The 27,894-nt window shown below is 39.4% G+C and overlaps 1 protein-coding gene across 3 annotated transcripts in view; it reads left to right on the forward strand.

Annotated features, from left to right (window-relative positions):
• Positions 1 to 3,167: 3,167 nt before the first annotated feature.
• angpt4 (angiopoietin 4) overlaps positions 3,168 to 27,894 on the forward strand; it is an 89,153-nt gene continuing 64,426 nt past the window's right edge. The window contains exon 1 of one of the 3 annotated variants that reach the window (XM_051948055.1): positions 3,168 to 4,743. In XM_051948055.1, coding sequence (XP_051804015.1) covers positions 4,363 to 4,743 — 381 coding nt within the window. In that variant the 5' untranslated portion in view covers positions 3,168 to 4,362. The remainder of the gene's footprint in view (positions 4,744 to 27,894) is intronic. The other 2 variants (XM_051948054.1, XM_051948053.1) reach the window with 2 other exon arrangements.

Consider the following 27,894-nt stretch of genomic DNA (forward strand, 5'->3'; position numbering starts at 1 on the left):
CAAGGGAGAAGGAACCGTCTTTGTCGCCTCTGATTGGCTAAGTGTGCGCCATCTGAGCCTTGTCCTTGCCGCCGTGTAACTGGCAATCAATATTTGTGACTGGCCAGTGGGGTGGCCAGCAGATTTGTAGGGATGGCCTTGGCCACCCCAGGCCACCACCTGGTGGCGCCATTGCCGATCAGACTATTATGGTGGCAGCCATGCATGGTGTGGCCGCTACCTCCAACACACAGCCCAGTTCCAAATCAGTTGATGGAATCAAGTTAGACTTACATTTTTTTTCTATAGTTGCCGCATTCCAAATGTTTACTTGATAGTTATATAAAGCACAGCTTCTCTCTTGTTTTGACTTGTGAAGCTCAGATTTGGTGGTGTGTTGAGTGCTCTGCTTTTTGATCATCAGCTGCCACAGCTATTAGTCTGGGCAGTTTATTCTCTCTGGTTTATTTCTGCAGTAAAGACATGAACAGAATCTATGAATTCGTTCTCAGTTGTCATTAATTTAGAAATAATTTGCAACTCCATCTGCACAATTTCAATTCCATGCATGTACCAAGCCACCTACATGCATGTCCCAAGGCCAGATCAATCCAAACCCAGGGCATACCTTGTATTTTCAATACAACACATCATGATGTGTAATTCTGAACTAAATGCTTGCAGCAATTTCTAGATAAATGTGGTATTAATCTGGCTTAATTCAATATAATTTACATTATTGTCATGACAGTATTGCTAACTGATAGAAACAGTGCTGGATGCTAATAATCAGAGAATTTACCATCAGCCCTGACTTTGTACATAAAAACACGTCTCATTTTATCCAGTACACAATTTCTGCAGCTAGTGTAAATGTAAGAATATTTCCAAGTCATAAATAAATATAGACTAACTGACTCATCTTCATACTTGCTCAATAACAAGAGATATGAAGTTGAAAGTTCAGGGCTCACACTAATGCAAGTCAAATGCATTTGCACAGTCTGGACTGTCTTAAAAATGTATGGATTTTGCCTAAAAATTGTGAGTTAATTAAATTTTGTTTTGCTGTAATTAAATGTTCAGAGCTTCCAATCTTGAATTACAATTAGCTGCAGATCTTAAGTTTGAGAACTCCTGCTCCAAACTCCAGCATCGTAGCATCGAGCCTCGATTTTAACCTAGTATTTTCTAACAAAACCTGCAACCTTACAGTCTAGTTCTTCACAAGTTACCAATTGCAGATGACATTAGTGCGCATTAGGCCATGTTAAAGATTTAAAATGGCTGTTTTATCGATCGAGAAGGTTATCAGCATTATGGCTTCTTTTGTTCTGGAGAGATTTCCATCTCATTATTTCAACACTTCAACTCAATGCTTGGATCAAATGTAGTTAGAAAGAGACTTGTATGTCATGACTCAACTACAAAGTCTCTTGATGAGTCAGTGTGGGAAAGTTTGCTTCCTTTCAATTTTCTGTGGCTTTTTTGTCAAGTTCTTCAAATCAGATCATTTCCAATACATGTAAGCCTTTTGGAGTGTCAGCATGCCAAACAATCCCATCTTGGTGCACTGCAGAATTCTGGTTGGAGCAGTTTCAGGATGCCAAAGAAGATTAGAACAACATGCTGTGGGATATTTCTGTCCTCTCCAGTTTGGGGTCTTGGTGTTGTCTGTACTTTCTTCTGTTCAGGCTGATATCAGGACTAACGGGGCACATGAGTCATGAACCAGCCCTTTCACCTTCCCTCTGTGAGAACGGACAGGCGGATGAAGATGTGTTTTTTATTCCAGGATTAGATTTCAGCTATGTCTCTTTTTTGTGTCCCTTTCTAAACTTGATGTTTGTCTTTATTAGTCCATCTGACTTTTTTCTCTCTCTGTTGAACTAATGTGCCACATGATGTTTAGCAGTTTAACTTTCAGCTTGACAGTTCTCAAAGTTGCTATGACTGACTTCAGGTTGTGTAGACACTTACTTGTGATGTTCTAGATGAGCTAACTGAGCCAGCTTCAAAGTTTATACAGTAACTTTAAAAAAATAAAATAAAAGTTTTACAGCTTTTTCTCTTTAACTGATTTTCAACATTGAGTCATAGTCAATTTTGGCTCCACAAAGTAATGTTAAAGAAAAATCTAAAATGTAAAATATGTGATTTCATAGGCATTCATAGGTAGGAATTTACAAGATCTCAAACACAGCATTGAACTTGTGGATAAGTCTCAGTCAGCCTCGTACATCTGGACGCTGGAATTTTCCCCATTCTTGTTTGCAAAATTGCTCAAGCTCTGTCAAGTTACACAGGCCTTGTGAGTAAGCAGCTCACGTCCAGACACAAATTCTAAGCTGGATTGAGGTCTGGGCTCTGATTCGGTCACTCCAGAACCTTGTTGTCTTAAACTGAATGTTCAAAGAATGGTAATGTGTGAAAAAATACACCGTCATTCTTTTTCTCGTTTTTAAAACACAAACAGGAATGATGCAAAAAGTAGGGTTTTGAGAAGGAGCACTATTCTAGCTCTCTGTCCAACCCTGTTCCCATGAGAATGAGCTCCAGTTGGGGCAGAAGCCACTGTGTAACCTCTCTGCTTTCCCCCTAAGGACCAATTGGCTAACTTTAAGTGAGCAACTCGACTCCGCAAAAATGAAGATGTATGCCGCAGCAGTAACAGTAGACAGAGGTCAGGCTGCACTGAAAATACAACTGCATTATATCAAAACAAATAAGTTGTTGGTGGTAAGACCATGAGAGCAGCTTATTTTTATCTTGGATGGTGCAGAAACAGAATGTTCTAAACATAACAGTTCTATCTTAACACACTTTTGTCTCCTCGCACAAATCTGTAAGTGTGCTTCTTATCTCGTGGATTTTCTTTAAGAATTTTGTCCGTGTTTGTATCAGTCAACTCCTGCAGAACAGTTTATCACTGTGCAAATAAACTCTGTAATTGACAACTCACATGGAGAGCTTGTTTTTCATAAGCCTGGGACCAAGCCATCGGTCTGGAACTAATCTTTGTATGTACTTCAATGTAGAGTGAAGAGCAGCCGGACAGATGAGAGGCAGCCAGGAGGTACATCCTGCGAAGGAGAGACCGTTTTTTTAACCTAAACTACGTGGGCTACGTGGTTTGCCTTGGCCCACTGTTCTCCCACGATGCCCCAGAGCATGGCTGTGTTTAGAGGACAAAGTCAGACCTCCAGCTTCTAGTTGCCAACTCAGCATAAATGACCATACAAGGCATCAAGATTTACTTCAGAACTCAAAGATTAGTCAAGAAAGGAGATTACAGCAGCTACTGGATCTCTTTGGGGTCTCTCTTTCTTCTATTTCTTTCTCCATTTCTCCAAAGTTTAGTTTCTTTTTCTATCCTGTCCTTCTTTTATCTGACTCTTCCTCTTTTTGCTTCTGTCTCTCTCTGTTTCCTCTGATAATCTTCCCCTTTTTTATTGCTGGTTCATTCCTTCTTTCCTCCGTTCCTCCTTTCTTTTCCGTCTCAGCCCACAAATAGAGAGGGTACTCTAATAAACCTCCCTCAGGTCTCCTGTCCCTCCACTCCTCCCTCTCCTTCGTCTTTTCTCTCTCCTCCTCTTCCTCCCCCTCTTCCCTCGCTTGCTCATTCCTCCTTTTCTCAGCCAGTCCCAGATAAGAAAGGGGCAGAAGCAACTCTCCTTAGCCACTCTCTTCAGAAACTGGAACCACCAGACAGGAGTGGGAGTTTTCTTTTTTATCATCTTTTATTTCCTTGTTTTCTCTTTCATTTCTGGACAGGTGAAGACAGAGCGCTCCATTTCAGATGCCTTTTATTTACATGCAGCTTTAAATCTTTTCTTCCCACATTGCCTTTTAAACAGCTCCAGTTTGGGCATCACTCTTCATCATCCTCACATCACTTCTACTCCCTTTATTTTCCTCTCCTCTTATCTGTTTAGCTTTCTTTGGCCACATTTTTTCTTGGGTGGATCTGGACCTTCACCGTTTGGGACAAGAAGGAATTGAAACAAAGCCATGAAAGACCTGCCCAATGTCAAGCCAATGGACCCATCCTAAAACAATCTCATCAACACCCCAGGCAACAAAATAACACCCAAGGACGAAAAGAGAAGACAGAAGATCTGATGAACCTCTTTGCTGCACATGAGGAGAGAACAGGTGTTGCTTTCTGCTACTTGTGCTCTACAAGAAAAGTGACCTCTTTAGAGTTATAAGAACACGCTAAAGACATTTTGGTCCAGGGTCAGACTCATGGATTGACTGTAAGGTGCAGAAACTCCTGCACAGATGTTTTCCTAAAGTGAACTGGGGTCAAAGTGTGAATGAGCCTCTCTTGAGTCTCTCTGCTCTGAGTGAAAACGTTTGAATACAGGTGAAGAGCGTGTCATGAAAGGCTTAAATCTGACCTGGGGGTTGCTGGTTCTTCTGCTGCTGTGGACCTTGTCAGCTGTCACTGATGCAGCCGGGGCAGAACGAGGAGGAAGAAGCCAGAGAAGAGGAGGAGGTGGAGGTGGAGGTGGAATCTCAGAGAAGCGGAGGAGGTTTCACCGCATCCAGCATGGCCAGTGCAGCTACACCTTCATCCTGCCGGAGCTGGACGGATGCCAGAGTGGAGGATCACCACCGCAGACGGAGCAATACGGGGGCTCTCGTGGCGGGGCAAGTGTCGTACAGAGAGACTCTCCACCTGTGGACGGTGAATGGTCGGCCCAGAAACTGCAGCACCTTGAGAGAACAATGGAGAACAACACGCTGTGGCTGCAGAAGGTAGGAGATAAACTGGCTTCTTCTCTGTCTGTTCCGTCAAACGCACATCTCACACTGTCACTGATGTGTAGGAAGAGCAAAAGTGGCTCAACAGGGAGAGCAAAATCTTACCAGATACTAGCAGTTATGTTCACCAAAACCCTACTGTCAACCAATGTAGAAAAGTTCTGTAGAAATGACGCATCAGCTTTTATTTCTACTCACCACTGGCTGCATTCATAGTAGTTGAATCAACACTGATTAGAGGCTGCAGACGGCAGGAGAGAATGGCAGAGTGCGTTACCACACGCTGCTGATGGATGCCCTATTCTGCACCATTTAACCCTTTGATAGACACAAAATGAGAAAATACGACACCAGAATAACTCAAGATTCCTTCAACACAAACTCAATTTACTGCTGCCGCTGTGCACACAGTGTGTACCATTATGTAAGCATCTCAGTGTGTGTGTGTGTGTGTGTGTGTGTGTGTGTGTGTGTTTGTTAGGTGAGGTTTTCTTAGGTTTTCTTGCATGATGATCTGTGGGACACAGATCAGAGTTCCAGGTTGTGACTCTGGATAAGTGGCAGCTGGTTGGGATCAGGACTAAAGCAGTGAGTGTTTCCTGCCTGTTGTCCGAACAAACTAGAATCAGAACAAATCTGTAGTTTCAGTAGAGTTTTGGCTGCACAGTTTGTAATGGGAACCTCATTTCTTATTATCTCATGTCTACCTGGCAGAGGTACTGTAAAAAACAAAAAAACAAAACGTACAGTCAGTAGTAAACATGAAAGTCCAAATAGAGATGCTAATGATTCTTTCTTAACCGATTAACTGCCAATGAATTATTGGTGTTGTTCTTTTAATTATTTAATTTATTTAATTTATTAAGAATATATCAGAGAGTAGATGATGCAGGGCATCCGTGACAGAAAATTTATTTTAGATTTACCGTAGTACCTGGCTGCACCACCAGGAGGATTCTGTCACTATTTAATGAGATGGAGTTAAAGGTGTGTTTGCTGACCCAGTGTTGCCAACTTAGCGACTTTCTCACTAAATCTAGCGACTTCCAAAGCGTCCTAGCGACTTTTTTTGTCAAAAGCGACTAGCGACAAATCTAGCGACTTTTTCTGCTGTTTTTCTGTTCTGTTTATCCATTCTTAAGCTAACAATTCCAAATGTTTGTCAGTACTTTAGCTAAAACTTCCAATGGACTATCTGTACTTTTAGCTTAAAATCTCCTATTTATTCATATTTTAGCTAATTTCCGCCAACTACTTGTCCATACTTTCATCTCCCAGTTCTAGCTGTTTCTCCATACTTTTAGCTGATACTCTCCAACTGTTTTTTCCTCATTTTAGGATGCTCTTTCAACTACTTTTCTGTGTTAAGCTTTACAATTTCATCTGTTTTTCCATAACCTGCTGTTCACTAATAATTCAACCTGTTAGCCATACTTTTAAGCAGCAATTTCAATATTTTTTCACTTTTGTACCATTACATATCAATTTTAATCATTGTTGCATCCATGCTGGTAGTCCATATCTACTACTTATTCAATGCTTCTACTTAACTATATACTTTGCTGCTCAATCATGGTCTATTCAGTTCTTTAATTAAATTGTAATTTCTGTTTTGTAACTTGAGCTGAACCTAGATTTCTACATGCCCCTTTGCTACTGTAGAAATACCCCTTCTTTGAAGAGAATAATGTTACGTGTTATTTGCTGTGGATGACTGCAGTGTGTAATACTTTGGATTTTGTCAGGACAACTGTTGAATAGATGAAACAGTTGACAGAATTTAGATGAAACCATTATTTTTTGCTGTTTAATCTGTAATTCAAGTAACCTGGTGTTTAGCTGTTCTTCAAATTCCTAATGCTATCAAGCTGATTTTGTAGTGAACAGTGTGTCATGTTTAAAACAGTTTTATCAGAATATGGAAAACGATCACGGTATTACATTCATTTCACTGACTGTTTATTACTGTCACTGAAAATCAAGCAGCTGTATAAATTTTGCATCCTTACGTCCAAGTCTTTAGTAGGGATGGGAATTTCGACTAATTTCCGAACCGACGAGTCGCTAATTTTATTGGTGACTAGTCGGTTTGGAAAACTTGCAATTTAACCCTTTAAGCGCCAAAGTCGCAATATTGCCACAAGCAACATTGCTGAACATAACAAGCCATAGCTTCAAATATACTGCCTCATGTGCCTCATGTACTGTACACCAGGAGATGGCGGACATCTGGAACTTCAATCTGAGCATCAGTTGTGGGCGTGTTTTCATTCAAAGTTTGGAGTTTACAGAGTTTGAAAAACCGAGGAGACGAGACTCGCCGTCGGAGCGTATCAGAGCGCAAGACGGCACATTTTAGAGTGAGAAACTCACCGTACCGAAGAGGTCTGCTCAACGCTGACAAAGGTACTTTGTCAAGTAATGGCTTACTCATATTCTGAAGAGGAATATTCACCCCACTGATGAAGATGTTCAGTCGTCCACTGAGACAGAAAGTGCCGCTTGTGTCTGTGCGTACGGCAGCGGGTCGGTGTGTCATGACAGTCCACGAGCAGCACATAGTGGAGCCGATGCTTTGCTTCGGGTGTGGCAGGAAGGGACGTGGTGGGTGTAGCTGGAGTGGTCAAACACGCTAAATGATGAGGGGATAGCGGGGGTTGAAAAAAGAGACAAGCAATGCCTACTGGCAGGATCCAACCAGGTAGCCCAGACGGGACGAGCGTGCGGCGCACGGCCGAGCGTAGAGCTGCATGGCGGTGCCCGGTCGGGGGGGGGGCACACTAGCGTTTAACCGACTAGTAAAATACTAACCGTTTAATAAATGAGTCGGCGGTTAAACGATTAAACGACTAGTCCGCACATCCCTAGTTTTTAGCCGTTCCCCGTTACCCACCCTACCCCTTTTCGGTTTTCCTTCAGTTTGGAAGGCTTCGGTCCTGCCCTGCTTTTTTTTTTAAAACTGTTGTCCTGTTCAGGCTACAGACGTGAAAGATGAGATATGAAACATGGCTTCATCTGACAGTGATGAATCTTACAGAAACCCAGACCATTGTGTAGGAATTCTTGTACAAGAACAGCAATAAGAACCTTTACTGGTTTCCCTCTCAGACCAGAATGCTACATGACAGAACCAAGCTTTTTGAAGTACCAGTGCAGATGAACTGAACACTAACTACAACTACAGACGCAACTAATAATCAACAACAATGTTGCTCCTTGTTATACAAGGTGTCCCTAAAGTCTGGACACATAGGAAATCTCATTAACAGATTAAATATGGCTTTGTCGAATGAAGAAAGAGTTGAACTGGTACTTCTCAGTGGATGTGAAGAATGGACATATGGAAAGATAGGGTTATGGTTAGGGAAGTGACATGAATTTTAGTCATGACCAGTTCTTTTATTTTGACACACTTGGTGGTCCAGAACAGGGTTTGTCCATGGCACTGCCCATTTCTTTAAACTTTTTAACCGCCTTCACCACCGTGAAAAAGCCAAGTGGAATCCTCCTAGGATGACGTGTATTAAATTCATCTGCCATCTTTCCATATGTCTATCCTTCCCATCCGCTGAGAAGTACCAGTTCAACTCTTTGTTCTTATCTGTGGAGGCAAAAAAACATCATAGTTAATGAGATTTCCTACTGAGGGACAGCAGACAAATTTCTTGTGAAAACATCGTCTCTCGCTGGCTGCTGTTGCTCTAACTAAATAACAAATGACATCTGAGAGTGACAATACAGCAGCAGTGATCAAAGATAGAAGTGAGTTGAAGAAATACAGAAGCTTCAGACCACACAGAGTCTTGGTGGTATCTGCAGCCTCCAGTCAGACTCCTACTGACGGGTAGGATGAAGTGATTTGGGTGCAGCAGGTGAGGTTGATCCGTTTCATCAGATTAAAGAAAGAAAACATTTGTAAACGCGAGGAGTCGCCATTCATCATCATAAGGATCCGTTAAACATTTCAGAGGAATGAGCATGAATAATGCTGCAGTTACCAGCAGATTTATTTAGCCTTCTGGATACGTTGTCTGCTTCAGTCTTGGCCTCAAGAAAGCTGACACACTGCTGATTACATAAGGAAAAGAATAATCAGCTACTTCTTTGACTTATCACAACTCATCATTTTCAGTCCTGACAAATTAGGAAGGAACCAAATAGCTTTAAACGCTGGCGTTTAAAAGAAGTTGATTCACCTGGTTGTGACCAAATGTGGTGATATTCCACCACACATGAAACCAGCACAAAAAAAAGAGCTCTAGAGTACCTTTAGTAGTGAATGAACTATAAATTACTTAAATATCAGAGAAATGAAGATTACTGTGTTGAAAACTGCTCATGTGAAAGTTGTTCCGATAACTGTTGTGCTTTGTAGATTCTGATGGTGTTCTGTCATTTCTGTTCTACTTTTCAACAGATGTGCAAATGACATGTTCTGTAAAACATGAGGTAGCTAAAGAAAGGTATCATGTAACTCTGATGTAGTTTGCAGCAGTCTCATGTTTTCAGTTATGATAACTTTTATAGAAATTATGTTGAGTATATTAATATATTACGCTAGATAAATAAACATAGACCAACGTTTCCAGCTTTGAATCCGGTAGTTTACATGTTCTCCTCCCACAGCCCAGAAACATGCTGAGGTTAACTGGTGATTCTAAATTGTCTGTAGGTGTGAATGTGAGTGTGCTTGTTTGTCTCTATGTGTAGTCCTGTGATAGACTGTTACCTGTCCAGGTGTCTGTAACCATCATCAGGTTGTTTGATCATATTTACAGTGTCTATTTGGTTTGGTGATTTCTCAGAGTGATGATGTGCCCATGTTCTGAGACGGATGGTCGAGGATGGAAAACATTCACGGGTGCTGTTGTGTATGAGTCCCCCGCACACAAACATACACAACCCAGAGCTGGAACTCTTAAATCGTTAAATCCTTGAATCCGAATGTTGATCATGTGAGGGTTAAGGTGCTGAGGTCTGACAGTATACCACCATATCTCTGAGATTTGGTTTTAATAACACTGACTTAGTCTTTGCCTGATGGGAAGTGTCTGTATTTGTTGTGTTTTCAAGCCTTTTTTTTAAACCAGGATATATCAAACCTTTGAGGAAAATTCAGAACTATTAGAAGCCCTGGGACTTAACGTTTTGCTAATCAGACCTGCTGCAAAGTATGCTTTGATACAGAAGCAAGTTAGGAGGACATTTTTCACTCTAAGTTGAAGGCAGAGGATAGACTCCAGCCCCGCCGTGACCCTAATGAGGATGAAGTGGTGTATAGATGATGGATAGATGGATTACTTCAAATATATCACAAAATACCACAATTAATGAAGCATTGCTTTGCTCCAAAAATGCAGTGACCTACTAATGATATTTTCTAAACGTGTTTGGTGCTAAACATGGCAAGTAATAATAACATTTTAAAAATGTAATCGTTTGCACGTTAAGTTAAAAATGCCTAAACAAAATAATTTATCAGAGCAAGAAACTGTAAAATAAGGAAGAACAGTTGGATTTTTAAGAGTCAAACAGTCCTCGTGTAATGTGCAGCTCTTACAGAGAAAATAACCAAATCTAACCTTAAATTCATTTCATTAAAATCTCTTTATTCTAAAAAAACTGCCCACAAACAACCATTTACACCGCCTAAATTCTGTGTAAATGAAAATTGACAAAAACGCAGTGATTATTCTGCTGAACTGCAGGCTGTGTGTTCACTGAACAAAAGTATGAAGACAAATAAAAATCCAAATAGTAAAATATTTAGCATACATGGATCCACCATTTTTTCCTCCAAGTGTAACTAACACTCATGGCCACTTGGACAATCGTTGAACATATTGATTTCAGGTTTTTTAAAAGGTTTTTTAAAAGAAAATAGACTTTGTAAAGCTTCATTTAACGTTTCTGTGTTATGACTCATGGCATTGCATCATACTACACAAGTACTCATTTTTTGTTTTTGTTTTAGTTCTCCCTAGTTCTAGTCATTGTTGTGCTGTTTCCACAATGGTTCAGTAAAAATAAAAATCAAACCTGAGAAAGTAAAAAAACAGCAGAAGCAAAATACAGCCAGAACTTGCCTGGGCTTTAGAGGGTTAATCACTGCAGGATCAGAGTCTGTATCTTATAAGAACTGTCCTTAGACCAGATCTCCTCTTTTTAACAGTCTGATGCTCATTGATGCATGGCTTAGATACATTCCAGAGTAATTGGAGCGAGTGAAATTTAGTATTTCTGCTGCCCACCAGAGTAGATTTCTTTCCTCTTGTAGCTGAAGGGAGGGATTGAACACTTTCTGGAAAGAAGTTAATCTGCACAGAGTGTAAATCCAGAGTGCTTCATGGATTACACCTCAGCAGCACTTTCAACAAGCCAGTGTGTGCACGTGTGAGGTTACTGTGTATGTATGTGCCTACATTTTACCATCCCACGCTGTTAACCTCAGAGGAGATGCGGGTCAAGTCCAGAGCTGAGTCTGCAGCTCCCCGGCAGGAGACAGAGGAGGACCTTTCACCTTCAGGGTTCAGCCGGGGTCAGCCGTCAGCATCTAATCTGTCCCTCACTTCACAGTATCAGTCCTACGTTGTCACCGTCCTCCCATCACAGCTTTAAATTCGGCTCAGATAACAGATAGCTATGTCTCCTCTTTCTTTCTTTGGCTTGTTGTCTTATCTTGGTTACTGTCCCTCCTTTTCTCTTCTTTTCCGATTGAAGCTGCAGCATCAAAGCACCACAGAGGTAAAGTTTTAGGCTGAACAACACCAGAAATGAATCCCTGAGCCAGACGAGAAATTTTCCTGTTGTAATGTCTTTAGTGTTTCGGTTAATGAGAGACACTTAAATCTTTTTCATTATTTAATCCTCTGAACCCCAGACTAAACAGCACAAACACGACCAGAAGAAGTAGGAACTCCAAAATGTCTTCTATGCAGTAAAATGCATAAATCCTAACCTGGAATTAACATTTACTTGATATTTGTTTTTTCAAGTTCCACAGGTGTGACCAGTACTGGAAAATAAGAGGCCTACACATGTTGCAGATATTCAACTTTAACATTTTCCCAACCTCAACAAACTTTTTCACACTCCTCTGTACATCAGCTGTAGAAAGATGTGAATGGGTGTATCTTCCAGCACTTACATGTCACATGTTCCTCTTGATCTTTCTAATTTATTATCATACTTGTCTCTTATGTTCTCTTGTTTTGTCAAAGTTGGAACAAAACAACAAATGTAAAACAATAAATACAATACAAACAAGAAAAGCAGTCAGAGGGCTGTCCTCTGCCAAAGCTGCTCATTCGTTGCATGATTTCTGAAAAGATTTGCGATCATGTTCAAAGCCATTATGTGCTGTGTGTTTCCTACAGAGGTGCAACTATTGATCAGTTTTGTTAACAAACAATGTGTGATTATTTCCCTGAATCGTGAGCTGGATTTTTGTAACAGAAAATAATAAAACAGAAAAAAAGACACATTATCAACATTAAAAATGTAGTCTAGCAGTGCAAAACTGTAAAGTAACTAGTTTAGTATGATTTGTGAAAAGGCCAGACAAACTATTCTTATATTTGTGCTGCTGGAGTTAGAGAATGTTGGCATGTTGCTTTCAAAGGAGTAACTTTATGGGCTAACTTTCCACCCTCCTCTTCTTTAGAAATGAAGGCTACACACAGACTTTTCTGGACACAACCTGTTCTCCTTGTTAGTGTAAGCAAAAGTAAGAATTTGGAAATGATAACAGAGACAGAAAATAGCAGAAAGGAGGTTTTCCTACAGAAACACAGCTGTCTTGTGTCTCAGTCATGCAGCTGGGTTGCAGCAGAGTACACAGTAGATTCTTCTCAGTATTTGCGTTTCTCATGCGGTCACTGGCGGCTCAGGAAATCACAAATCAAATCTTAAAGCTGGAATCCAAACTTGGTCAGGGTCAAACTATAGAAGAGATGACTGAGCATCACGTGTGGTGTTTGTGATGCTGTGAAGTTTAACCACAGGGATCTGACAGGCAGCCCATTAAGAAGCATCAGGTTAGTGTGATGTTTTTAATGCTACACCACACTCCACTGTACGAGAATATATCAGTTACAGGTATTGGATTGAAATCCTCTGGTCCCTGAAAACAGCTACAGAGTGAGAACTTCTGATTGCTACAGAACACATAAGCCTGTTTCAGATGCCATGTAAGTGTGTCTGCATCATGTCTAAATGGAAGTAATTTCCATAAAAGTTGCGATGGGGATCTTACCAGGTCAGACTTTCAGAATGGCACAAATCCTAACAGCACTAACAAATAAGACATGCACAAGTTATGTATTTTGAGTTGCTGTAAGTGATTTGGGCAAGACTTTTTCTACATTTAAGCACCAACATTGGCCCAAAAACACCACAGACAGCAAAAGACACAGTTTGTGGCCAAAAATCACAAAACACTCGACAATTTTACATATGTTAAAGCTTATATGCCCATAAAAATCGAGCTTGATTGCAATGAAGACTGAGTTTGGAACAAGTCAGACTATCAGAGTCATGAATAACAAATGTGATCCAGGATGTTAAGTTTGGTTTGTTGCTCTCAGTTGTTTTTACCTCTGAGTTTATTAAATACATCAGACAGCAGCAAGATCCATATGAGTTGAGCACATTTACGCATGTGGAACAACAGATGTAACTTTATTACTATTAACTAGAAAAGCACTCAGAGGGCAGCACTCTGCCAACGCTGCTCAGTCGCTGTATGATTTCCAACGGATGAATTCAAATTCGTGGTCTTCAGCGCTGGATTTGTAGTAGGATCACAATCAGCTGATGTAGTGTTCACTTGTTGTCATGGTTACAGTGATGCCGTGCCGCTATCTCATAATGATGCAGAAATCTTTAACAAAACAGTGGATCCAGACTATAAGCTGCATCGCTGACAAAATCTAATCACTTGATCCTTGTATCATTTCTGACCTTTCCTGAAAATTTCATCCAAATCTGTTAGTCTGTTTTAGAGCAACGTTGCTAACAGACAGACAGACAGACAGACAGACAGACAGACAGACAGACAGACATTGATAATCAAATGAAATTATTTACAGTAATACAGTGTATCATCACACACCCTTAATTTGACTTTCAGGTTTCATGTAATTTTCATCAGATATTTGCATATTGAGTTTTCAGTAGTTCTGGTTTCAAAGTTCGCGACCACTTCTTCAGCTGTAATGTCTGTTAAAATCATGCCAATACATACTCTGTCTCTGTACCAGCAGCAGTAAAATGCTGACTTGTTTGTCTCAAGCTTTACTACTCAGATTTCAGTGTGGCTTCTGCAGCTGTTTGGTGGTTTTGAGGGAGTCTGTCTATAAACAGCGGTAAGTGAGGTAGTTAACAGGGCGCTTGTTTAGTTTTCTGCCAAATGACTGACTTCAAATGGACCCGTGCCTCCGAGACCGAGAGAGCGAAACAGGAAAGCCACTGTTGTTAGATCACAGCGAGGCTATCTGCTGCTGATACGACTCTTTGATGTGGTCGAAGGTTAGCTTGGTGATAACCCTCTGCAGACAAAGACAAAGAAGTAAAATAGTAGAAAGAAGTAAATTCACAGTTTGAAGAGTATTGTACAGGTTATGGAAAATATTTGTTTTATATTTAGAATACTTCAGATTTCCCTTATTAAGGAGTTACAAACTTAGTTATGATGATTAACTGTAAAAAAAAAAAAAAAAAAAAGAAGAAAAACTCTGTAGCTACTGAATGTTTTTATTGTAATGTACTATGGTGTATGAACTTAGACAAAATATCAACTCTTGCAAACGAAAAACATTCAGCATTTGTATGTTTGGAAAATTTTAAAGATTTTACAAAAATATGTAAACAGGAAGCGCAATGACACTCTAAGATTAAAGTAAATCCACCAGACACTTCCCAGAACACAATAGGTGACCAGTAGGTGAAGAAAGGGGAAAGTGGATCAGGAGACAGTGAAGACCAGACAGTATTCATTCAGACAGATCATGATGGCTGAAGGCATACGCTGATCCATTTTTGTTATTATGTTTCTAAAGCATGAAAGGCTTACCTTGATTTCCACGCTCAAGCAGTTTTGTCTTGCAATTCTTGCAACCATCACACTTCAGACAGCAGAACTGCTCAGACTTGTTCTGAATGGTTTCACGTGTCCTGTTGCATTCAAATTACAGAATACAAATGTTTTTTACAAGTAGTCCTGACATGTTGGCACAGAAAACCCTCACTAGTTCTATAGCATGCACATTTTTTTATTAGATTTTGGTAGTAATGAAACGTACAGAGTGGAGCAGATAGACATATGGAAACTGTCGAGGTGTTAAATCTCTTTAAAGCAGACCTTCTCACAAGCATCCTTTGAACAGGTGGTATTCATCACACTGCTATGAAACATTTATGATGGGTTTGTGCAATTAAAAAGAGATTTCGGAATCCATCTCGAAACAAGAAAAGCGTTCAGGGAGCAGTACTCTGCCAAGGCTCTCAGTCCTTGTATGATTTCTGATGGATAAGTCCTGATAAGTCCTCAGTGGTGGATTTGTAGTAGGATCACAATCATGTGATCATCAGCAGCAGCTGATGTAGTGTTCACTGGTTGTCATGGTAACAGTGGCACCGTGCCGCTATCTCACAATGATACAGAAATCTTTAACAAATCTGTGGATCCAGACTATCAGCTGCATCACTGCCAAAATGTCATCCCTTGGTCCTTGTGTCATTTCTGACCTTCACTGAAAATTTAATCCAAATCTGTTGGTCTGTTTTTAAGTAATGTTGCTAACAGACAGACAGACAGGTGGACAGGTAGACAGACAGACGGACAGACGGACAGACGGACAGACAGGTGGACAGACGTATGCCGATTGTCACATAACTCTGCTGTGTTCTTTGGCAAAGTAACAAAAGGTAACAGCTTCAGGATAAAACCACATAAAATGTTCCAAGGCCCAAAGTGACTGGAATAATAACAAAGTATGCTGAGGAGGGTTTTTTTGCAGATACTGATTGACCTCAGTCTGCAGAAACACCTGGTCTGTGCTCCATCATTCTTCACAGCCACACATCAAACAGCTCTGAACAGACCCCACTGACAGCACTAATAACAGCCTAATGACAGCCATTATCTAGCAGGCAGCCTCCCTCAGTCTAAACACAACTGCTCACAATTCACCTCTTATTCAGCTGCAACTGGCTCCTGAGTACATCGTCAAAAGTGAGCTGTGTTGTAAAAGGAAACTCAGTTGAACTTTATTCAACAGGAGTAAAAGTAGAATTCCTCAGTGAAAGTAGGACTTCTGGTGGCTCATCAAAGATGCTCCTTTGTAGTAAGCCCAAGCTGAAACAGGAAGCCTGGATGAAACCTTGGTGAATGTTGACAATGGGCATTTTGAGGTAATAACTTTACCATTTGAAGAGTTCATTTGCAAAAACAGGTAACTCCGATTTATAAATTTTCAGAAAACTCTTTTTTATTGTTTACTTAAGATAATAATAATAACACTAATAATTTATTTTTTCTCTATTTTGTCATGTATTTTTCTACTGAGTCAAATCCACTCAACTTCAGTTTGATTGATATTATCCATCCATCCATCCATCCATCCATCCATCCATCCTCTATACACCGCTTTATCCTCACTAGGGTCATGGGGGGTGCTGGAGTCTATCCCAGCTGACTCGGGCGAAGGCAGGGGACACCCTGGACAGGTCACCAGTCTGTCGAAGGGCTTTGATATTATCTCAAGGAAACAATAAAAAAAGTTTTCTGAAAATTTATTAAAACGGAGTTACCTTTTTTTATTTGCAAATGAACTCTTCATTTGCTTTTGATTTCTCTTCCACATGTTTTTGACCACTTTGACCATCTGAATGTTCTTGTTTCTTGTGCTGTTGTTTTGAGTTTTGTGATAGTTTCAAATATAAGTAATATCATCTTTTAAAAATATGAGACCATTTATCAGAGCCAGAAGCTGTAAAAACAAAAAGATTTCAATTTTCTGATGGGCCCATGTCCAAAAAGGATGTTACCTCTGCCAGAGTGGCCAAAGTGTGTTTTTGCCCATTCTTGTTCATCTGCAGCCTGGCTGGGAAGAACATTCTGTATTAGAAGGTAGGATTTGACCGCGGTGAAAGCAGCTCTCTTCCTGGACACCTCTGTTCTGTAGTCAAGGAAAATATGGAGGAAGAGGGAGCCCTTCTCCCTGGTAAGCTTCAGGATGTGTTCTTTGTTCTGGAAGTGGTGAATGTGTGTGATAAATGGACGTGGGGGTCCTCAGGCTTTCGTGATGGTAACTCTGTCCACCACCACCGGCACAGTAAATTAATCAGACTCTTTCCAGAAAGACTAGATTCAGTCTTCATATTCAAGTGTGACAATTTGAGATTCCTCTGTGGCATTCTTTAAAGGTTATAGCAGGGAAATGTTGACCATCCCAACCTTACTGCTGAACATTGCAGCCTGACCTGCTTCAGGATATGTTCCCAGTACATAAGAGCTCTAAAACATCAACTGTCTCTTCTAATCTTCACGTGTGCTCTTATGTTCTTCACATCGTCTATAGAAAGAGTTGCAGGTTTTTGTTGCTGAGATTTTACTCCCCTGCTGGGAATAACTGAGAAATTTATTGAGATTATTGAGAACTGGAGGCAATGATGGGAATGTCTGAGAATGGTTTTACCACAGAAACGTGTTTTATGATGTCTCATGGAGCTCTGCAGTGTGGAAGCTGGAGTGTGTTGGGGTGTTTCAAACCAGCTCATAAAGACGTTTGACTGCTGAGCTGCTGGTTATGGTCAGATAATGTAAAGTCACACAGCTGTGTGCTTCTGTTATGTACATAAATATCATGACTGTGTGATAACTGCAAAATCATCAGCATTTTCTTTCTCTCAGGTTTCATTTGATCTAAAAATAAAATTGGAAGGGACGCCGAGTTAAACAACATAAGCTATAAAAGTAGAAAATAAGAACACAAATAACAGTACTATAATGCAGGAAATGGAATCACAGGGGATGAGGCTGTGGTAATGAGTGGGAGAGAGCCAGTTTCTGTTTGTGTGTCTGCTGTATATTTCCATGAGAATGTAAGAGAGGAGTCATTCAGAAAAAAACAAAAATGCAACAATTAGTCAGTAGACTGGAGTAGGTGTCCTTACATGGTAACAGGATCAGCAATAAATGAGTCACACGCAACATGCTTACATATTGACTTTTGAATTTGGTAATACATTGGTTATGCTGCTACATCTTTACATTATTGAAGGTTTTTGCAGTTTTTTCATATAAATCCTAAAAGGCACAACACTAAGACCACTGACAGTTAAGTGGGATATATTAGGAAGCAAGGTGTGTTGGAAGCAGGAAAAATGGACAGGGTGAGGATCTGAGTGGCCAATCACAAAACTCAGGTGCAAACAGGAATTACAGTGTAACTGATACAAACAAATGAGATTTACGGCAAGATTTTACAAGCTACAAAACACAAGTGAAAGCCTACAAGAGAACTAGACAAAAAAATGAACTCACACTAATTGGCAGTTGATCAGCTACAAGCTAACAGGCCGGAGACTGGGCTTAGTACAAGAGGATGGGAAACAGAATTAGCAAAGGGCCAGCATGCTGAAGCCCTGACTATAAACCACATTTGTGGCACAAAGAACAAAGATCTGACTGAACCTGAACACAGACTAACACACCGTGAAGGCTACAGTTAGGGGGCAGTATATTGGAAATGACTAAAAAAATGGAACAATCAACAGGAAGGAGCTAGGCTAAAGTACTAAATGCAAACACATGAAGTGACTCTTGCCAAAGAATGATGACTACAACAAACAAACATCACTTTTCTTCATAAAAGTTGTAAGAAGTACAATAAATTTCATCAACAGTCAAAACACAAAGGAACAAGCGAGCCACTGTTTGCAGATAGCTGGCTGATGCTGTCTCTTGCCATGTTGTCCTGCAGCTGCTCTCTGGCCACATGTGGCTCAATTTCAGACCTACTGAAGGCTTTTACTGCCTGTAAAGAGGAAAGGGATGAAAAAGAAGTTTCTTTTAGCAGGAGCCAGGTCGGCCTCTTGTATATCACTTCAGCCACTTACTGGACTGTTATCACCACAGCAAATCTGCCTGACTGCTGGAGAGGCTCTTCAAACAAGCTGGCAGAGCTGCAGAGCGAAGGAAACCAAGAAAGAAGTAGAAAAAGAAAGAAAATAGGTGATTCACTAAAGCAAATTATTTTGCTGGGGGAAAGAAAACACTTTTAGATCACAGAATTAACACTAAAAATAACTTTTATTGACATCTAGATATACATTTAGCTTCATAACCAGTTACACTTTTGCAACTGTACCAAATAATTCTACCTTTGAAGACAACAAACTCTTAGACTGCTGTGCAAACCACATCCATACTATCTTCACAGTTGAGTGTTTCCGTTTAAGATGTCTTTAATCTATCTTGTTTGCACAAAAAATGGCTAAAGCAAAATGTCATCAAGATACTGTTTCTATGGGAACTCTAGTGTAGGACTGTGGTGCACCAATGTTGCTCGACTGAAGTCGTTCCTTCAGCAATGCACAAAACAATCTCCACATTATCTCTGGATGAACTATGGGCCACTGCAATGAGTGCACTGTGACTGCTAGTCTTGTTAACCTAAATGAATTATAAATAGACATATACTATGGTTCAAAAGTTTGGGGTCATTTAGAAATGTCACTATTTTTGAAAGAGAAGCAGTTTTTTTCAATGAAGATAACATTAAATGAATGATAGATCCAGTGTAGACATTGTTAATGTGGTAAATGACTATTGTAGCTGTAAACAGCTGATTTTTAATGGAATATCTCCATAGGGGTACAGAGGAACATTTCCAGCAACCATTACTCCTGTGTTCTAATGCTACATTGTGTTAGCTAATGGTGTTGAAAGGCTCATTGATGATTAGAAAACCCTTGTGTGTAAAAAGTGTGACTTTTCATGGCACACATGGCATTTCCTGGGTGACCCCAAACTTTTGAACAGTAGTGTATACTTGCTTATAAACATAGACGTAAGCTGCATATTAATATGTAAGTTAGTTAATTTGAACATTTTATTCTGAAATGACAAAGTCAGCCTGTTGTTTTTAGAGGACCTGGTGGTTGAGCTGTGATATACAAACTGCAGTGTGCAAAGTTTACACTCGACTTTTTGACCATCTGTTTTCATGTAATGCAGCAATGCCAATGACTTCTTTGACATGTTGTCAGTCTGGATCTGACACACTCAGTAAATTAGAATAAATTAGAGCTAGCAGTCTAGCTACATTAGTTTGCATGAGTTCAAAGTTATGAAAAAGCAGATGTTTTAACAGGGAGTTTGTGCCTCCTGCTGACAACAGTTCTAAAAAGTTGTTGATGTAGAACTTTTCTCCTTATGAACGTAGCACCAACATTCATTAATGCATATTAACTCACCAGTCGACAAGGACACTACTCTGAAGTGGGGTAACTTTTTTGAGCTCTTACATGATTCTGTTGTTTTCACTTTTTTTTTCTTTCTAAACCATTATTTGGCCATTTTCAGCTTTTACTTTACTGTTGAGGTTAAAGGGGTAAATGCTATGCTGTAAATTGACACCATTGGTCAGAATCGTCAGATCATTTCTCTTTTTAAGCTCTGAAACTGTTGTACAATTTTAACAAACTTCTACTCCTGTAGATCCTATATGTCAGTGGATCTATAGTTATGTGATTTTATTGAAGCTTTATTTCTAGAAATTTCTGTTCAGCTTTTGTGATCTGGCACACCCACTGTCACGGTTGGCAGTGATTCATGTAGAAACCAGCTTGAAACAATGACGGGAAGCAACTTCTTCCTAATAAGACTAAAATGATGAGGGTAATGAAAGAGGAAGTTCTTCCAAAAATACTTTAGCAGTTAAAATGCATCACTGGGACTTTTAGTTACTGTAAATTTTTGATGTTTTGATTTAGCTCTTTGTCCTCATAAAACATTGTTGTGTAAAGAGATGAAGTAAATGAAAAGGAAGGCCAGTGTCTGAAAGGTAAAAAGATACAGAATGAAGGAGTAAGTGTTCAAGACAAGGAGAGCAGAGAGAACCAAAACAAAGGAGGGTGAAATAAAGAGGAAGACATAGTTCAACACTTCCAGACATGTCGCCTGTTAACCCATAAATCACTACACTGAGGCAAAGCAAGCGAGACAGAGGAACAAAGAGGGTGAAAGAGATAAGCTGAGATAAATGGATGGGAGTAGAGGGAGGTGAGAGGAAGCAGAAGACAGAAACAAAGAAGAGGGAGGGAAGAGAAAATAGTTTCATATTTATGTTACTGTATCGACCCAAATACTGGACCATTTATTTTCTGAAAATTAGGCTTTTAGAAGTGCAGAGTTCATTTGCAAAAACAGATAACTCCGTTTTGATAAATTTTCAGAAAACTTATTTTTTATTGTTTACTTGGGATAAAATCAATCAAACTGAAGTTGAGTGGATTTGACTCAGTGGAAAAATACATGACAAAAATAGAGAAAAAATAAATTATTAGTGTTATTATTATTATCTCAAGTAAACAATAATAAAAAATGAGTTTTCTGAAAACAGAGTTACCTGTTTTTGCAAATGAACTCGTCAAGTCTTTTATGTTGAACAAAGAGACAATTTTGTTCTGAGATGAACACAGATACAGTTATAATGGAAAGTACCAGTGGAACAGAGTGTAGCAATCGGGATTATTGACAAGATTTTAGATCATTTCCTAGTCAGTCAAAAAACAGTTTCCAAAGGCTGCTGTAATATGAAGAAAATAAATTCATGATGCCGTGTTTCCCAGTGTCTTTACTGCAGAAATGAACCAGAGAGAAAATCAAACTGTGAAACAGTCAAGAATGACAGTCTGGACAAGAAAAGCACTCAGAGAGCTCAGTCCTCCTCCAAGGCTGCTCATTCCCCCACGTGGCATTGTCAGAAATGCAGCATTTGATTATTAGCTATCGGATCATCATCAGAAATCAATACAGATGTACCTACAAAGAGGATGACCTGAGCACAGGTGTGCGTTATGTACGGACACTGAATTGTGTGACCTAAATATGTATAAGTTACTCTTATAAAGGTCTGTTGATCAGTTCATCACTTTTTGAAAGACTGTTTTGCTAGTTTTAAAATAACTGTTCCCTCCATGCTTTTATTTTGAAGGCATTTTTTTTTAATGTTACAGGCTTTTATTTTTGGCACAATTCTGGTGTGGTTTCTTGACATGAGGAAGAGGCTGCCGAAAAGTCCAAAAATTCACATAAAGATGGATGGAAAACTCAGAAACACCCCCACAATTTAATCCGTTGTTCCTTGTATCATTTCTGACGGATAAGTCCTGTTAAGTCCTCAGCGGTGGATTTGTAGTAGGACAAACATACACCGATCATCACATAACTTCACCCCATTCTTTGTTAAAGTAAAAAATGGTAATTGTCAGGAAAACTGACTGATGCTGAGGCCTGGCTGAAGTCTAAAGTTCGTGGGACCTTTGCTGAAACACCTAAAAGTGGTTCGGTTTATATGTCCATGTGCAAATACAGATAACTTTGTCTCCCTCTGTGGTGATAGTAAAAGTATCTTTGATGATTTGGCAACAGGAAAGTTTATCAAAGACTAAGAAGAATTTAGGTTATTTCATCTTAAATCATCTGGGCCTTTCTGCACAGCCGCCTCGCATTTGCTTGAACCTTGTTTGTTTCATAAACTGTGGATATTTAACCTACTTTAAGCAGGGTTTTTTTGCACATCAAATTTGGGGCTATATCTGAATATCAGTATCTCAGGAACTGAATTTGTAATGCTGGACAAGTAGACCGAATAATCTCTGTTTATGAGTGAATTGATTCATTAAAAAGGGCAGCCATCATGAAAAGTCCCATATCTGAGCACATATCAGCAAATAAACTGACCAGGCAGAAGTCAGCTAGTGATTTTATGAGCCATATTTTGCTGAATGTCACAATAATACAAACACAAAATACAGAATTCTTTTTAGTAGGAAATACTTGATAATAAAAATGTTTCAAAAAATTTTTTTGTTAAACTTTCATAACTAAGCAGGTGTGACAAATTATCCAAAAAAAACAAAAAACCCAAACTAAAATCACAAGCTAGAACAAAGAGTTAGAAACAAAACAATAAAGAGCTCCAGAAAGAAAAACAGGAGTAGACTCTTCAGGTTTTTAAAGAGGAGCAAAAATGAAAAGAGTGAGAAAAAAATGAAGGAGAAAGAGGGAAAAAAAAGAAGATGTAGAAGAAGAAGAGCTCCTGGGGTTGGTTGCATCCCGCAGAAGAGCAACAGGAAGGTGGAGGAGGCTGCTGGTGTTTCTGCTTCTTCTGCCTCCCCCCTTCTCCACCTTCTCACCCTTTCTGCCTCCTTCACACTCACCTGTTGAGCCTCTCTCACCCTCATCCTCTCTATTACCCCTTTCCTTCCCTCTTCCTTCTCTTCCTTTCCTCTTAGAGATCTAGCGATTATCGACCCAGCTGATTATTGTCGCTAATACTAGGCCCTTTTTAGATAATCAGCATTATTATTTTTAGTGGCCGACCATCGTAAAATACAGAAATGTGCTACTTTGATTCTTGGTTCTAAAAATTCTTTAAGACATGAACTTTAGTGGGCAATAAAAGTGATAGAATAGAAAAAGATGAACAAAACAGAGAAGAACAGCAGATGTAACTGCAGGAGACAAATTGTTATTGATCTCAATCAGCTGATCTCAGTGAGCAGGAAAACGTTTAAGCATCACATGATGCTCAAATATATAATATTTAATGTAGAATTACAAAAAGAGTGATATTATTAACAGAACAATCGAGTAATAAATGACAAGTGGTATCACATTACCGTGATAATATAAAACATTTAATGTATACTACCGGTCCAAAGTTTTAGAACGCCACAATTTTCCTTTTTTTTTAAACTAAAATTCAAGTAGTTCATGTCCAGTGAAGAGCTTGAAATGTTCCAAAGGTAAGCGGTGAACTGCCAGAGGAAAAAACAAACAAACAAACAAAAAAGTAAGGTTACCCAAAACTGAAAAATAATGTACATTTCAGAATTGTACCAAAACATCTTTTTCATGGAACAAGAAATGTGTTAACAACTTAAAGCTGTTCTGCAGCAATGGAGGTTGATCAAGCCTTGAAAGTTGGTGCTACCAAATCCTACAGCAGTCCCAACTGTTCTAGATTCCTTCTGTCTGCATAAAGTAGTGCTGGAACACACCATGGAACCCTCCAGAACATTATTAGAACAGTACTGTACTGCAGAAAGTAGTGTGTTATAAAAATGGAGAGAAAAAGACAATTAACAATAGAAGAGAGACAGACCATCAGAACACTTAAAATGTAGGAGAAACTGTAAAGAAAGTCCAGGTGTCAGTGAGTTCAGTTTTCTTCACCATCAAAAGGCTCAGAAACTGGAGGAAACTCTGACAGGAATTATTCTAACATGGAGAACTATTTCTAAGTAAGTTCTTCATGTTATGCTCTGTAGTTGCTTCTCATCTCACTGAGTTCCAAAAAGTCTCTGAGACTATTTAATAGCACCTAAGTAAACCCAGATACTGAGATATGTTCTATAATCACTCACTTTTCTTCTAATCAGCTCATCTACTGCTGCACTATGAAATAACATGATAACATGATAACCCTAACCCTAACCAAAACAATGGCTAACCCTAAAGAAATGTTTTTGCACTTTTACTTTTTTCAGTAACAACAACATGGCCAAGAAACACTGTTTAAACTTGTGGGGACCAAAATGAGGTCCCCACAAGTGACATAGTCTTCGGTTTTCCTACAGTTGTGGGGACATTTGGTCCCCACAACTGTAGGAAAAGCTAAAACACACACACACACACACACACACACACACACACACACACACACACACAGAGCGTCCGTTTCTAATCAGCTGCTGGGATTCCCTTTGGATGTCCATATTTACTGAGTTCATTTGTCGTGTAGCTTTTCCCAGAGAATCGCTGCAGTCAGCAGAACAGCTGGACCAGAAACCAACAGACTCTGCTATTTTCCCATCACTGAGACCTGCCTCTGCTCTGTGAATAAGTGTTTGTCAGCCTGTCCTCAAACGAAAAACGACCACATAGGTCGTCTGTACACGCCCGTATTACGGCCGACTGTTACGTTTTGACTATGCGACCTCTGGCGGTTGAGTAAATATCGACACTCCGGTGTCGGAGCTGAAACGTCACCATGAACAAACTTTTATCTAACACTATCCCTATCCCTAACCCTAACCCTAACCCTAACCCCGTGCTGTGAAAGTGAGGAAAAAGCCGTTTCGCGAGGGAAAAGCCGTTTCTTGAATTAAATCCCGTAATACGTTCCTTTTCCCCGTAGGGGCGCTAACGTAAATACGCTGTCATGGGTCGTATTCCGGTGCACGTTACATACGGCCGATGTGGTCGTATGAATTTGAGGACTTGTTGGTGTTTGCATATGCACATAAATGAAACAGTTCAAAATAAATTCACAGCGTTACCTGGAATGAACTAATCTCCCACCTCTGTGCAAGGTGCTGTAAACATTCACAGAAAGCCCAGCATCAACCTTCTCAGCCTTTCTGTTTCCACAGCAGTGTAGGACTTTATAAACATGGCTCCAGTTTCATGATGTTTGCCTAGATGGTGACTTTTATGTTGCTGATTGTGATATTGGAGGGCAACAATGTGTGTTCTCTGAATTTAACTGATCACCATGGAGACCCGTGCAGCATTTCTTCAGGGCTGTTCAGTAGCACCGACCACAGCGTGGGAACCTGTCCTAAAAGAGGTCCTAAAAGAGGGTTTCCTGTGGTTGGGCAAACGTGTCTCCACAAAATGATGTTCTTGCTCAACTAAACTTCATTCTTAATTACATTTTGAAAGAATGTAAGTTTGCTTTCAAGTAATCCTGTAGTCACTTCAAAAAAGTGTCCAAGTCTGAAATAGGAGGAAAGAGGAGTGAATGGCAGCATACAGCGGCTACTGGAACTTCACCTACAAAGCTAATGTTTGGCTCCCATGGAGAAACAGGAGACCATCAGTACTAGAATAAAGTTTCCTTTTCTGTCTTTGTTCACTTCTGATTTTCATTCACTTTCTCGTTCAGTTTACTGACCCAAACTATGCGGTTAAGTTCAGGAAGATGTCATGTTAGAAGCTCAGTTAAGTTTAGGTACCAAAATAACTTGAACAGGGCTAGGGTTAGGGTTGGGGTTTTTTCTTGATTTTTTGGGGTTACCAAGGTGTCAAGTCCTACTCCATCTAGTAAGCTGTTTACCTGTAGATGAAGGTACTTTGTAAAGCACTTTGAATCGCCTCATTGTTGAAATGTGCTATATAAATAAATTTGCCTTGCCTTGCCTGTTTGTGGAGACTGGGTTGGACTGGAACATCCACAGAGTTTCATGCTGCTCTCAAACGACATTTCAAGCTCATTCCAGATCTGCAGCTTTGAACTGTAGTAGGGAGACCCCTGCTTTTAGGTGTCTTTATTGTAGCCTGACTGGTTAACTGATGGTTAGGGTTAGCCATGTCATGATGAGGTTACTTCTTTTGCTCACAAGGTAGCTGTCCTTAAAGAGAGAGGTTTGACCAGTGACAGGATCATTTCACCTCAGCTTCCAGCTTCTTTATCAGCTATGAGTTGTCACATGCAATGAATGAAGTAGTCCAATCTGGATCTCTTAAATCACCATTGAGTGACAGACTTATCTGCAAAAACTCAAAATCTCACCAAGCCCGTTTGTCTTATTTTTAGTCAAAATGTCTCATCCCACTTGACTTAAGATAAATTCACTTAATAGGTGACACTTCAGCAAGATGGAGAAACCTGTTTTAAGACAGTACATCTTAAATATCTCTTGAAATTATCTTGTTTTAACCCTCCTGTCGTCCTGCTGGTCAAGTTGACCCATTTTAAAGTTTAAAAATGTGGGGAAAAATATTTTCACAGTGAAGACTTCCATATTTTCTAAAATCTTTGGGGAAATTTTTGAACATTTTTTGGTGGAAATAAAGAAATATTTTTAAAAAATGTTTCTTTAAGAACATTCGGAAAAAATCAACCAAAATCCAGCAAAATTCGCTGGATTTTGGTTGATTTTTTTCTGAATGTTTTTAAAGAAAATATTAGAAATTGTACTGACATATGTAATCACTTTAGATATTTTGTAGGATATTTTTTAAAGATTTTTTTTAGTTTTTTGGAAATATTTTCAATTTTTATTTCTTGTCAAATTTGGGGATTTTTAAATAAATTTCAGGGGAAACGTCTTACTGAAGATTTGGCCATTTTTTATGAATTTGGGGGATTTTTTCTGATTTTGAAAAAAAAATTCAGACAAGGAAACAATATTTTTTGGTACCGTAAATGAGGACAACTGGAGGGACAAGACACCAAAGCTTGACAATCCTGATAAAAATACGGCTCAAAATAAGTTTTCCCAGCTAATTTTAAGATCTCAAGATCATATCTTACTTCAAGAAATCTTACCAAGCCATTTTTCACTTGTTCTATTGGCAGATTTTTTCACGTATTTCAAGGGAAAAGTTCCTTGAAACAAGTTCTTTTTTCTTATTTTGAGAGGGGCATTTTTTCCAGTGTACCAGACCGAAATACAGTAAAACCTAAATCTGCATTCAACAACGTTATTCTCTCTTTTATATCTCAATATTTTGGTGCTCTCAGTGAGGTTCTGTACTCTGAAGCAATTCATCCCTGACTTTACTTTTTAATTTAATTAGAAACTATCTCCTCTAATCTGCTGTCTTTGAGCCCCATTTTTTCAGTAAAAAGCACTCTTGCACTGATATTTTATATTTATAGTTTTCTACCTATTTTATTTTTAATAAATGAAGACAATTTGTCACACTGAGCAGCACCATGTAACACAAGCCACTGTGGAAAATCTGTGGCCCCTCAGGTAGAAGTGCTGTGACTTGAAGTCAGAAATAAATAGCTGAGTTTAATTTTAAATTGGATAAGAAGCCCTGTTGGAATGAAATCATTCTGCTGCTGACACAGGTGGCCAAGTCAAACAAGTATATGATGTCATTTAATCATGATTTAG

The sequence above is a fragment of the Acanthochromis polyacanthus genome, chromosome 5 (genome assembly GCF_021347895.1).
Source record: "Acanthochromis polyacanthus isolate Apoly-LR-REF ecotype Palm Island chromosome 5, KAUST_Apoly_ChrSc, whole genome shotgun sequence".
Lineage (NCBI taxonomy): Eukaryota > Metazoa > Chordata > Actinopteri > Pomacentridae > Acanthochromis > Acanthochromis polyacanthus.